This window comes from Asparagus officinalis, chromosome 4, assembly GCF_001876935.1.
Source record: "Asparagus officinalis chromosome 4, Aspof.V1, whole genome shotgun sequence".
Taxonomy (NCBI): domain Eukaryota; kingdom Viridiplantae; phylum Streptophyta; class Magnoliopsida; order Asparagales; family Asparagaceae; genus Asparagus; species Asparagus officinalis.
The window spans coordinates 144,271,046-144,286,260 of NC_033797.1; the positions used below are offsets into that span (position 1 = coordinate 144,271,046).

The 15,215-nt window shown below is 35.3% G+C and overlaps 1 protein-coding gene across 1 annotated transcript; it reads left to right on the forward strand.

The window, feature by feature from the left end:
- On the forward strand, positions 9,281-14,664 carry LOC109839638 (autophagy-related protein 8f). Its single transcript, XM_020408143.1, has 5 exons — positions 9,281-9,485; positions 9,620-9,675; positions 13,487-13,539; positions 13,639-13,757; positions 14,356-14,664. Exons 1-5 carry the CDS (start codon positions 9,449-9,451, stop codon positions 14,454-14,456), a joined length of 366 nt encoding a protein of 121 aa, XP_020263732.1. The 5' UTR covers positions 9,281-9,448; the 3' UTR covers positions 14,457-14,664.

Consider the following 15,215-nt stretch of genomic DNA (forward strand, 5'->3'; position numbering starts at 1 on the left):
GGAGGCTGAGATTCACAATTTCATTAGCTATAGCCAATAATTTGTGACCAATTTTATTCTTTCTGGCCCAGTTGAAAATAATTTCCCAAAAGCCAAAATTAATGATTTCATGAGCTATAATCTATAATTTATAGTCACTTTTAGTTGTTCTGAGCAATTGGTAAATAATTTATAGCTTGAAATAGTTAATAATCATGCGTTATAGTTCATGAAATTATTTGCTAATTATTTAGAATGAGTGAAAATGGGCAAAATCATGGGTTATATTTCATAAAATCATGACTTTTAGCTTCTATTAAATTATTTATCAATGGGTCTAAACAATTAAAAAAATATGGGTTATAGCTTAGGAAATTTTAAATTTGGGACTACGTGAAATTATTTTTGAATGGGTAGAAATGGCTATAAATAGCCAAAAAGCATAAGTTGTAGTACATGAAATCATGAATTTATGAAAATAATTCCCTAGCAGCTAAAAGTCATGATTTCAACTAGTTGAAAATTAATTCCCTAGCAAATAATTCCAAGCTATATGAAAATAATTACATAAAGGTGAAAATTCACAATTTCATGACATTATAACCCATAATTTATGGCCATTATTAGTTTTTCCGATCTACTAGAAAATAATTTCAAAAAGACAAAAAATTTAATTTTCTAACCTATAACTCATGATTTTTGGACATATTCAAACCGAAACATTAACAAATAATATCACAGAGGCTAAGATTCACAATTTCATAAGCTATAATCCATTGTTTATATCATTTTTAGTCAACTACTCCCATTGACAAATATTTTTATGGACTTCAAAATTCAAGATTTTTTCAGCTATAACCTGATATTTATGGCCATTTTTAGCCAATTCTATCAATTGGAAAATAATTTCATGGAGTCTAAACTTCATGATTTCATCAGCTATGACGAAAAATTTTGTGTCATTTTTTATTGTTTTGGTCCATTGGTAAATAATTTGCATAAGCCAAAATTCACGATTTAATGAGCTATAACCATGATTTTTTAACCATTTTTAGTAGTTCCAAGCCATTGATAAATAATCACATGATGGCTAAAGTTCATATATTTATGAGCTATAACCAATGACATGTGGACATTTTTTAGTCTTTATGATCTAGTTGAAATAATTTCACAAAGGCCAAAATTGATGATTTCATGAACTGTAATCTACAATTTATATACATTTTTAGTTGTTCAGAGCCATTAGCAAATAATTTCAAGGGGTCCAAATTTCACAATTTCATTAGCTATAAGTTTTGTTTTTTTGCTATTTCTAGTCATTTCTTGCTATTCAAAAATAATTTCACACAGTCTAAAATTTAGGATTTTATAAGCTATAACTTACAATTGGTGGCCTTTTTTTGTTATTTCTACCCATTAAAAATTAATTATCTAAGGACAAAATTTCACCATTTTATGAGCTATAACGCGTCACTTTTTGTTATTTTTAGTCGCTTAGAGCCATTGGCAAATAATTTGAAGGAAGTTGAAATTTACTATTTCACAAGCTATAACCCATGATTTTTGCCCACTTTAGTCATTTTGACCAATTAGCAAATAATTTTATGGAGGGAAATTTTACGATTTTATGAGATACGATCCATAAGTTTTGGTCATTTTTAGTCCTTTTGACACATTGACAAATAATTCCGGAGACCAAAATTCATGATTTCATGAGCTATAACCCATAATTTTGGAAATTTTTAACCGTTCGAAGCTATAGGCAAATAATTTTACAGAAGCCTAAATTTACGATTTTCTAAGCTATAATCTTTAATTTTTGGCCAATTTTAGTAATTTTGGCCTATTGGAAAATAGATCGCAGAGGACAAAATTTATTATTTCATAACCTATAATCGATGATTTCTGACCTTTTTGTAAATAATCTTAGGAGGACAAGATTCATGATTTCATGAGCCAAAATCCATGAATTTAGCAATTTTTATACATTTCTTACAACTTAAAAATAATTTCATAGAGTCCAAATTTTACGATTTCATGAGCTATAACCCACGATGTTTGGCCAAATTTTTTTTATTTTTACCCATTGTAAAATAATTTCCCGGAGTCCAAAATTCATGATTTCATAGGCAATGACCTATGATTTGTGGGCATTTTTAATCCTTCTGGCCCATTAGAAAATAATTTTACAAAGACCAAAATTTATGATTTCATAACCCATAATTTTTGTAAACTTTTGATATTTTTTATCCACTGGCAAACAATTTAACAGAGGCAAACGATTTCATGAACTATAACGCATGATTATTAACTATTTCTACCTAATAATCAATAATTTTGTAGAGTCTAAAATTTAGGATTTTATGATTTATATAACCCATGATTTATGGTGATTTTTAGTTGTTTCTATATATTGGAAGAAATTTTCATGAAGTTTAAAATTCATAATTTTATGAGTTACAACACATAATATTTTATCATTTTGGTTGTTTACACCCATTAGCAAATCATTTCACGAAAACCAAAATTCAGGATTTCATAAGCTAACTCATGGTTTGTTGTCATTTTTTATTACTTCTACCTATTGGAATATAATTTCATGGAGTCCAAACTTTATGATTTCAAGAGCCATAACAATTGATTTTTGGCTACTCTTAGTCATTTCATGCCAATTGCATATAATTTCATGGAGTCTAAAATTCACAAATTTGTGAGTCATAACCAACAATTTCTGACCAGTTTTAGTCGTTCCAAGCCATGGTCAAATAATTTTATGAAGACCAAAATTTACATTTCATAACCTGTTGCCCTAATTTGTGGTTGTTTTTATTTGTTCCCACAAATTGGAAAATAACTTTGCGTAGGCCAAAATTTATGAATGCAAGAGCTATAACCCATGATTTTTTTAGTATTTTCAATCGTTCTGAGCTATTTAGCAAATAATTTCATAGAGGCCAAAACTTCAAGTTTGATAAGCTATAACCCATTATTTGTGGTTATTGTTAGGTTGTCCGACCTATTGAAAAATAATTTCACAAAAGCTAAAAATTCATGATTTGATGATATATAATTATCATGATTTCTAGACATTTTTTGTGTTCCAAAACATTGCAAACAATTTTGTGGAGGCTGAAATTCATGAGTCCATGAGCTATAAGCCGATAACCCACAATTGTTTTTGTTTTAATCATTTCTTCTCATTGTCAAAAATTTTCATGGAGTCCAAAATTCAAAATCTGAAGAGCTATACCCCATTATTTAAGGCCATTCTCAATTGTTTCTAGGCATTGAAAAATAACTTGTGGATCTAAATTTTACAATTTTATGAGCTATACCCATGATTTTTTACCATGTTAATCATTACGATCTATTGGCAAATAATTTCTTACAAGCCAAATTATAACTTCATGAGCTATAACCAATGATTTGTGGTAGTTTTTAGTTGAAAATAATTTCACGTAGTAAAAATTCACAATTCATGAGCTATAACCCACAATTTATAGTAGGCTTTAGTTATTTTGAGCCAATGGCAAGTAATTTCACAGATGCTAAAATTCATTATTTCATGACGTATAACCTACTTTTTTATCTATTTTTATTCATTTCTACCACTTAAAAACAATTTCATGCAATTTAATATGTAGGATTTTTGAGCTACAACCCATATTGGTGGTAATTTTTTATTGTTTCTATATATTGAAAAATAATTTCACAGAGTTAAAAATTCACGATCTCATAAGCTATAGCCCATAATTTTTTTTACCATTTTTAGTCATTCAGACCCATTGTCAAATAACTTCACAGATGCCAAAATCTACGATTTCATAAGCTACTATCCATGATTTTTACATATTTTTAGTTATTTCAAGTTAGTATGTGACGTCCCTAGTTTCGCACAAGACTGCAGTCCAAGGTGAATCAAAAGATGTTAAATCTGCCATGCACCCACACTGTACAACAACACGTTTTATCATCACAGTAATATCTCTCTTGTAGAATCAACAATAACCAAGTGTAGGTATAAATCATATAAAGTAAAGATAAGAATGCAATGGACATGATATAAAGAAGAGATATCTAAAAATAGTCATAATCATGTTCCAACTGGATAAAAGAGAGTACAACTGAGAAACTAGAATAAATGTAAAATATCTCAATACATAAGAGTCAACTGAAATAGTACTAAGACACTCAGCCTTTCAAAATGAAAACAACTCTAATGTCTGAAAAACAAATAATAAATATTATGGAGCATAAATAACTACTAATAATAAATGACGGAAACTAAGTCGAAGCTCCGTCAACCTGCAACTCTCCAGACGCCTGACTTGCTGCCTAAAAAGAGGGGAAACAATAAGCGTCAAAGCGCTAACGAGATCATCTCTACCGTCCCCAGAGAGAGGGGGTAGGTGTAGGAAAATACAAGTTATTACATATAGATATATAAATCATCTATCCTGAACTAAAAGAAAATTGAGATTTAGAAATCTACAACACAAGAATTAGTACGTCGAGCAAAATAATCCAAACAAGGAAACTCTCATGTATATACCATGTCTCAAATTATAAATTACTAAATCCTAACTCCAAATCCTATGAATAAAACAATACATAAAAGAACAACATATTACCAAATCTCATCCAATACAAGTCACGTCAAACATCTCACACTACCCTCGGGTAGGTAGCACAGTCACAAGAATAAACATTCGATAAAATGAAGCTCGCATAGAATATGTCGTGTATGCCAACTTTAGTCTTATACCCTACTCTCACGTAATTAACATGGGAGCATGAATACAATATATGTGATTCTCTGTCAGAAAATAATAATGTTGAGTAAGGCGCTCACAATATCCTATGGCATCACCTACCCTACTCAATCGCCCTACGAAAATAGGCATATCACCCTATTCTAGAAAATAATGATGCACAATGGAGTATAGTCTACTGCGGTCTCATTGCAGTATACCAACTAGCCATTTTGAGTGTAGTCTACTGTGGTCTCATTGCGATATACCAATTAACCCACTCAAGTATCTAACTATCATGAAATGCAATATATGTTATTTTCTAACATGACAAACTCAAAATATAGGTTATGCACCTCCAACCGCTCGTGCGTGCTCAAATCCAATACGTGTACTCTCATAAAGTACACATGTGTACCGATATGCGACTCATACTTTGTGTTCACGATCAACGCGTATGAAGATTCATCATATGCAAAACAACCTCTATCGGTCGACCAAAACATCTCCTCGGTCGACCGGAGCTACGTGCAAAACATGCACACAAACAGGCAATGATCAGTTGACCGATGCCCTTGGTTCGGTCAACCGACCAGAGAAAACTCTCAACTGTTGGATGACCTATCGGTCGATTGATCATCCTTGGTCCGTCGACCGATCAGAACAAAAATCCAGTTTTCAGAGAAAAGTTATATATTCTCATATATTCAGCAAAAATCAAAAATCTTCAATAAACTCTATGTATTAAAACTTGTTTAAGGTATATTAGGGTTTATTCTATTACATGAAAAAACAAATACGGAATTGGGATTAAAGCTAAAACCCTAAAATGTGTATATATGTATGATCATTATGAAAACAACTAACTTTAATCAAAACTCATGTTAAATCACGTTCAAAACTTAAACCCAAAACTAAAAATCTATTTTATATTTTTTTAAATCAAAAAGATTAGATCTTTATGTCATACGGTTCAAAAAGTGTGATCTTCATACATAAACTAGGTTTTAAAGATTCGATAAAACCAAATAAAAATATTTAAAAATAGGGGATGGGTTTGGAGGAGATGAAACTCACCTCAACAAGTCGTGCTGAACTTCCAAACATGCGTGAGAACGATCCTCCTTCACCAAAAGCTGTGAATCTCGCCCTCCTCTTGATTTTGCTTCTCAAAGCTCTCAAAATTTACCAAAATAGGTTTTAGGGCTTTGAGGGGAGAGAGTGGTTGTTTATTCACATGAAAGATAAAGGAAAACAGGAGAAATACACACACACACACACACACACACACACACATACGGGACGAAACGAAACGAAACTGACTCGAAACTCAAATTGCCCAGACTGTGCACTCGTCGATCGACTGATGGCTTGCCATCAGTTGACTGATAAGTGCCTATCGGTTTACTGATGGCTTGAGATCAGTCGACCGACCAGAGGTGTATTCTACCGATTGATTTCTTATGTTTGTGCATGTTCACTCTATTAAACATGTATATGTGTACTTAATCGATCTCAAATCGATTACAACTATACTCATTCATCCTAGAATAGTATCAAACATGATAAAAATCATTTAATAATATTTTTTGCAATATATTCAAATTTATAGGGTTTTACATAGTAGGAAACAATTTTATGGAGACTTCATAATTTCATAAGCTATAATCCATGAATTTTAACTAGTTTTATTCATGTCATGCCACTGGCAATTAGTTTTGTTTAGGTCAAAATTCAAAATTTCTTGAGCTATAACACATGGTTTTTGGTAATTTTTAGTCATTTCTACCCACTAGCAAATAATTTCGCTAGATTACAGTTCTTGATCTCAAGAGCTATAAACCAAGATTTTTGGCCATTTTTAGTCTTTCAGATCCACTGACAAATAATTTCATGGAGATGTAAATTCTTGTTTTCATGAGTTTTAATCAATAATTTATGGTTATTTTTAGTCATCCCGACTTAATGGAAAATAATTATGTGGAGGTCTATATTTATGATTTTATGAGCTATAACCTACGATTTTTAGCTATTTGTAGCTATTTGCTCGCATTGATAAATATTTTCGAGGAGTCCAAAATTAAGGAGTTTATGACCTATAAGGCTATAACTCACTATTTATGGACATTTTTATTTATTCCTACCCATTAGAAAATAATTTTTTATAGTTTAAAATTTACAATTTTATGAGCCCATGATTTATGGCCATTTTTAGTTATTCCAACCAATTTGTAATCGCTATAATGATAACCATATTTTTACTCCTAGTGCAGATCCCTCGTCAGTTCAAGCCCAACCCAAATCACTTCTACTACCCCTCTTGCGTCAACAATTGCCTTGACACCCTCAAAGAGATAGAGAGGAAGGAAGGTGGGCTAGTATTGGATGTTGACAACATGGATGAGGAAGGCTAGGAGTCGGGAGTAGGTTCTGCTTGAGATAGTTGGGTTGGTCAGCCTAAGGATGACCAAGATGAGGAGGTTAGGCCTGACCCCCAATCGACTCTTCATGCACATCCTACACAAACTTATGGCTGAGCTGCTCGAAGTTATTGATGATCTTTTCTCCATTGACTTCCACCATAACTTGGTACTTCCCGTCAAGGTGATCGACAAGGATATGCAAATTATCAGATCCTACACCTACTGGATGTTCATCTTATCATAAAAATTCTAAGCATGCTCAGCTAGATCCCCCTTTGCCTTTATACTTATCTATGTAAGGCATCTTGAATTTGTCGTAGTGGGCGTTCATGATCCATTCGGCAAGGGGAGTGTTCCCTCCCTTGGTCTCAGCAACTGGGTTGAAGGTCCGATCGTAACCAGACGCAGGGTTGGTGATAGAAGGCCTTGGAGCGACATAAGGATGTCAGGGATCGAGTGATGTCGCCCATGCGGCGCACTTCCATCCATCATGACCAAGGCTAGAGCTTTCCCTTGTCGTCTCCATGTGTTGCTGAGGTGGCCGAGGAGGAGCTGCGAAGCGAGTCTGCTAGCATGGCAAGTGGGATGTGTATTCATAGTCCTCTGGAGCTCGTTGATTGGCCTGAGCAGCAAACAAAAGATGAGAAGGGATGAGCAGTTGACCCACAGGAGGCGAAGGAGGAGGAACAAATGATGGAAATGATGGAAAAGGTTCTTGTGGAGGAATCTGGCTGAGGAGTTCCTTGTTGAAGAAAATGAACTGTTATTGGAGAGTTTGAGAAATTCTCCGAGCGGATTCTTCCAACTAGGTTTGAGTGACATAGCTCATATGTGGATCTTCAGCAGAAGGGTTGAAGGATCGGCCTGGGTGGTAAGAACCATCCATCTTGTGTGAAGAAGGATGAAAGGCCCCACTTTGGGTGTTAAACTGTTAATGTCAGTTATCTAACATGGGGTTTGAGATTGGATTAGGTGGGTTGTTAGGGTCGTCAAGCTTCTTCAAACGATTAATTCTTGAGCAAAAGTCTTGTCCTGTACATGAAAACCTCTTAAGGGGTCCGAGTTGGGATCTCCGGTGGTTCCTCCGACGATCAAGTCAATTCAGAGCTTGAGTGGAGAAGAAGGAGATAAGTGTTTAGGGGTTTTCTAGGCAGAATTTTCTTACCCTAAGCAACAAACATCATCTTGCTTTTATATTTATAGTAGATCAAAATGGAAAATGCGTAATTCCAGCCGAGTCTAAGCAAGCAGCTTAGTCGGCATTTACTTTACATGTATCGGCTACAGACGAGGATTAGTCATCCCTACGTTTAATGTGAGAGTGACTGAGTGTCCATAATGCTAATGAGGTCCGATGAGTCATAAAGACTTTCTGGGCTGGAGCAATGATGATTCTGATCATGCATTTAATGTGATAGCAATCGAAGGTCGGTGTGGGGCTCGAGGATACACCGCCATTCGACTCGTCTCCATGGAGGTCGACAAGTACCGCCTTTTTAGTCTACCTCAAATGTTGTCGACCATGAAGGGTCGAGTGCCGAGGGGGAGTGGGGTCACCACGGATGATATACAGAGTGATGACGCCTCTTGTCTTGATCTTGTAAGTATGCCGACAAGTACCGCCCTTTTAGTCAGTCTCGAAGGTTGTCAACCTACAAGAGCTAGTTGTCAAAGTCGCTCGAGTCGTCTATTACCGAATATGACTAATTAGGCAAAGGTGAGACACATGTCGGTCTCTCACTGGGAATTAACACTTAGTCATTTGCTTGATATAACAGCTACCTTTAAAAGTGTGTTTTTAGAAATCAACCATTTGGGTCCACCTTTCATTTACATTTGTTCGATAATTGACCCTACCTTAACCTCAATTAAGGATCGTCTCCCTAATATATTTAATAATATATTTAATATTTGACAACTAATTATTACCGAAGAAACTTGACTTAAAAGTGGATTTAGATAATTAATTATAATAAAAAATATTTTAAAGATGGTTTATGTATTAATTGAAAATAAACGGGGGGGTTTTTAGATATAACACTCTAATAACAAAGAAGGAGATTTGCAAGTTTCCAGCTTTGAAAAGTCCAAAAGCCACACGCTTCCTCCACTTATTAGGAAGAGAAACAAATAATAATAGTGGAAAAAGAAGCTAAGTTTGGGAAAGCCATCTCAATCCTATCCATTTAGTCTTCGGATCACCTAACCCTAAAGCAAAAGCAACCGGTTTCTCTTCCTCCCTCTATAATCTCGTTCAATATCTTTATAATTTGTAGTTGAAGTTGTTTTTAGGGGATGGCGAAGAGTTCTTTCAAGCTCGAGCATGATCTTGGTTTGTATTTATTGACCCTTTTTAAAATATATATATATATGTACACACACACACATATACATATATATCAATCGGTTTTGTTGCAGATGATGGGTATTGATGATTTTTGGGGTTTTTTTCTTTTTAATGTTCAGAGAAGAGAAAGGCTGAGGCAGCGAGGATCAGGGATAAGTACCCAGATAGAATTCCGGTAAGATTTTTTATTTCATAATTTTTTGTCTTATTATTACTTTTGATGTTTTTAGTTGTTAGCTTGTATTGTGTAAATTGATGCCTTTTTGTGAATCACATGTTTGGATGTTAAAAAGAGTTGAAATTGGTAAGCATGGCTGTGGTTCTCGTGGAAGATATTGCTTTAAAATGAAAAAAAGAATTTTTTTTAGTTTTTGTTGCAAATTGTGATGTTAATATATTCTGCTTAGACCTGGAATTGATGATTTAACATCAACTGCTGATGATCATCCATAAAGTGCTGCTTTTCCTATGTGTTAATTAAATTCTGATCTTTATAAGTATATCTGTGGCTTGACTCGTCGTTCTTGTTCTTAGAACTAATTCTAATGGATGAAACTTAATGTAATACTTAAACAATTATCGTAAGAGATCAAATATCGTTTGTACATGTTTAGCAGGAGCTGCCTTTTCATGCTTTTTTTGGTATTCTCATGGTTGATCACTGTTCATGATACAAAAGTATATTTTGCATATCACTCACGCCAAGTGCATTTACTGGATTGTTATCTTGCAGCGTTTTAGCGGCAATTCTGTTGTAGAATCACATGCCAATGGCCTATGGCCTGACCATGACGTGATTTGGAGAGTGGATATCTTTTTTTTTTCTTTAAAGTGATGTTTGACTTGGTGTCAAATTGTTTTCTAAAGATTAAGTATTACATGATGTTTACACATAACCGGCGAGAATGAAATAGTTATAGCTAAGCTAACCATGTAAAAAGCTCTTCCTTGTATTTCTATTTAGCCCTTGGAGAGGATATGTTGATTTTCATGTTTTTTTCCTTCACTTTTTTTGTCATACATTTTGGACTGCATATATACATGCATAAGGTTTAAGAATTTGTAGGCCAGATAACTTAACATTTAACATTACTGGACTCATTTTGCCAATTAACTTAATATTTAACATTGCTAGGCTCATTTTCTCTTGTTTATGCACCTTTAGATTCAGGCTCATCTAGTATCTAAATAGTATTTGGTAGCTGTGGGCTGACTTAGATATGTGTTTTGTGAATAAGCAGCTTTGAGTGTTTTCTCAAGTGTTATATTTGCTTATGTAGCCTCTGTGCTTAGTTGCCAGGCAACCTAAAATCAGAATTGTTTTTTTCCTGGACATGAATTTACACTTACATGAATATGGTTATGATTTATCTTTCTATTTTCTTTTTATTTATGAAGCCTCTGATAGGCCAGGAGATTTGGAAGTCAGTTCAGAATATGTTGTATTAGAACACTACGTAACATATATAGTCTAAATCTGACTGGTTTTCACTGTCAGATGCAGTAGACTTGTGATTTGTTAGTAAGAAGTGTCAATATGCAGCAATTAACATATTCTAAACATCAGTCAGGATATTAGATATAATGCAGGTTAATGCACGTGCACATGAGTGAGTGCTGTGTATGTGTGTGCACGCGCTCATTGTCTATAGTATTCTTCTCGATTTGGTAGAAGAGGGCTAAAATAGATGTTCATGATTCATATAGGTTGTTATGCTCTAAGGTTTATATTTAGCGTATTCATTTGTCTTTACTGGTTCAGATATTTGTCTTTAGCCTTTTAAGTGTATGTCTCTTCTGAGTTTAATTCTGTAACATTCTTCTTTTGCTCCCCTCCTTTCATCTTTCTTTGTCCAGTGTTTCTTTCTTCTCTACTCTTTCTTTCCTCTGCTTATTTCCTCCCTTCCTGTTATTTTTATCTGATTAGACACATTTCTTGGCACATGCCTATGTACTTTTGTGGTTTAAACTTAGTGTATCAAAATTTTCCTACAAGTAGGTAATGACACAATACTTTGAAATTTTTAAATAATTAATGTTGGTTTTGTCGAATTCTTGACTCTTTTTCACTCTATGCTACCTTGGGCATAATATCTGTCATCTGAAGCATTGTGTTTGCCTGGAGCCATTGCTGTCATTGATCCTTTGCATGCTATTCTAGGACTCTGCACTATAGTTTGAAAAATTCAATCTGCTAAACTTTTGAACAGTGAAGTGCTATGTTGTCAACCATATCTTGATATATGAGCTTACTAATAAATTAGCATTAATATATCTATTCATCTTTTTAAATCAGAATTGTTGTTAGTAGGAATTTGGCATTATATTGTATTTTCCTTGCTGAACCCAAGAGCTACTTTTCCCTCGTCTCTTTTCTTCTCATTGGTTAAACATTCTATTAGTTTTATAGTTCTACTAAAAATGTGTCAATAAACAACATGGGAATTTGGCACTATAGTTTTTTTTTTTGAAATTGTTGGGTGGACCGTTTAAGCAGCCCGCTTAGCTTTGGGCGGGCGGTAGGCCAAGCAGCCACCCTTGAAAGAGTATGTGCACGGATCTAAGCAATCTGCTGAACAGGTCTAAGCAAGCTGCCGAAACTGTGGGTCAAAATGCATATAACAGTATAAGAGCCATTGCTGCTTTAAAACTGGCTGGCTAGAGCCTCTATGCTATGAAAATATTGACCCATCATATTCATAAACAGGAATGTAAGTAGATGTGTTTTTTATCTCCCAATTATATTTGTTGGAAAGGTCACTAATGGTTACGGTGCCGTCATAAACCTCCTAGAAATCAATGGTAAAGATTTTAGAGTCATTTCTGTTGGTTATGCTGCTGAAAAGGAACTTAAAATTTTATTGTTAACTAGAGTCCCATATCAGTCGCATGTTTATGGGAAAAGAGTAGGCTAGATAATGGGTTTCTTTCAGTAGTTTCCCTTTGCTCAATGCACATTGGAAATGGTTTTTTTTTTTTTTTTTTTTTTTTTTTTTTTTTTTTTTTTTTTTTTTGGGGGGGGGGGGGGGGTGTAGAACATGTTCTGTAGGATAATTACATAACCAACACCTGGAGATTGTCTAACCAAAAAAGAAAAACATCAAAATACGAGACTGATCTCGAGATGAAACTGATACACTGAAAACTAGAGAAACATCTAACCAAAAGAAACACCAGAAGCTTCAAAAAAGACTGGGAAGCTTCAGAGACTACAAGGAATACTAGAGAACATCAAAAGGAGCTTGGCCGAGAGACTGGAGTGGAGGGAGGAGGACAGGGAGAGATCAACCAGCAGAAGAGAAATTATCTCCCACGTCTACATCACTGTTAGCTTGTGCTGTGAGCTTCAAACCCAGGTTAATGGCAGCTTGATGTAGCTTTGGTCCTGATTTGCTACCAGTGTTGCCTGTCCAAAATAGAACATATCTTGCAATATTAGAGGCAATGCGATGATGACATACATTTATACCGTTAAAGATAAAATTGTTTCGGCTGTTCCATATACACCAGCAGAAGCACGGTAAAAAAACTCTCCATAATAAGACAATATCCTGGTGGAGGACTGAGTTGAAGTTTAGGGAGATCAAATCTTCCAGGTGATGAGGCCGAGCTGCTGGAGGAACCAGAGGAAGGAGAAGGGACCACGTAGAAAACGCAAAGACACACCTTATGAATAGATGGTCGTGAGACTCAGTTACCTCGTTACAAAGTGGGCAGAGAGGGCTCCCCCCCAACCTTTAGATATCAGATTATCCCTGGTATTCAACTTGTGCTTACTGGCAATCCAGAAAAAAATTTTAACCTTCAAAGGGATGGGGGAATTCCAAATAAAGTTATTGGTTAATACATCTTAGAGAAAGTCTCCTCTTTCAGTTATGCTTCTTTATTACTGGAATCTTAACTATTGATTGTAAAGATATGAACATTATCTCCTTTTAAGTGTTTAACATGGTTCATGGACTGAAATGCCTGCCATTATTTTCAAGGTAATTGTGGAGAAGGCAGAGAGAAGCGATATACCAAATATTGACAAGAAGAAGTAAGCACATTTTTAATTCATCTGGGTCATCCGTGCTTTGGTTTTGTATAGTTTGCAAGAGATAACGTATGCACTTTGTTTTCTTTTTTATGCGTCCAGATATCTGGTTCCAGCAGATTTGACAGTAGGGCAGTTTGTATATGTAATTCGCAAGAGAATAAAGCTAAGCGCAGAGAAGGCAATATTTATCTTTGTCGACAATGTGCTTCCACCTACAGGTAAGCTCCAACAAATTCCGGGAAAAAATAATCCTATACATGACCCTCTATAGAAAATCATACATCGAGGAAGAGGATACACTATGTCTCTCAGCACAAAAGATTTTTGTTTGTAAATGACAACATGGCAGATGTCCCAACAAAGTCTTAAAGTTGATCGAGGACACGCACGTCAATTTTCTTCTTACTCTATGGTTTTCTATAGAGATGTTTTTGTGAATTGTTTTCTCGCAAACCTATAGGCGAAAAAAAATTCTACTGGGGCTCTCTATAGAAAACCCTGTTGGGAAATGGGGGTGCGAGGACATTTGGCCAAGCACAAATCTTGATGCACTCATTACTATCAGCTACCGGTGTGGAGAAACTATCTACCAGTGCTTCACCGATAGCAACCGCACTAATAGACGTTGACGGAATAAATAGTTGACGGTGATGCATGCATCAAGATCTGTGCTAGATTTCTGTTAGGCGAGCCTACCTTCTTATATTATTTGGGGGCCTTCATAGTACCTTTTCTCCAAACACTCGAGCTGGCAGTAATGTTAGTTTCGACAATTCCATGTATGTTAGCTGATCTTCTTCTTGCTTTGATCGTCAGGGGCTGTGTTGTCTACCATTTATGAAGAGAAGAAAGACGAAGATGGCTTTTTATATGTAACCTACAGCGGAGAGAACACCTTTGGGGGGCTTCAGCCTTGAACTCTGGGATGACTCTCGTCTGCGTTTCTACTTGGTCTCTGTTTTAATAAAAAAAAAAAAAAAATCAATGTATCCCCAGGGGAGGCTCCTTAACAAGTGATTTGATGAAACTCTGTACAGTGTGCACTCTGTGTATAGTTTTTAACAGGTGGATCAGATATTTTGGAGAAAACAATTCATATGGCTCAAAATAATATTAATTATCTTATTGGATCCGATAACTCTTGACGCCACTCGCCAGGGGACGGCGTTTCATCTTATTGGATGAGAAAGAAAGCTAACATAAAAAACTGCCAGAGGGTCTTAGCTTAATTAATATTAATCCAAGAAGGGTTTGGGAGGAAGTCTTGAGGCTGAGAGCAAATAAAAGAAAGCTTGCGGGAAAGAATAAAACAAAGAGAGAACACCAGATTTAACGAGATTCGGCAAACGTGTCTACGTCCTCGGGAGCCACACCAGAAAATTCTTTTAATATTGATGAAGATTACATTGCCTGCAAAAGGCCACTCTCTCTCGCTAAGATCTCTAATATCAAAGTGTTCTCAAAACCCTTTTTTTTTCTTGCACAATCCCTCAAAAGAACGCCCAAATATATATACAAACTCTAGCTCAAATAGGAGTCCAACCCGAACCAGGAAAGCGTTTAACCCGACATCAATCGACTGATGTACATGCATCAGTCGACTGGCCGGAACTGTGTTTTCTACAGGGTTGCTCGTGCACAAATCAGTCAACTGGTTACCTTGTGTCGGTCGACTT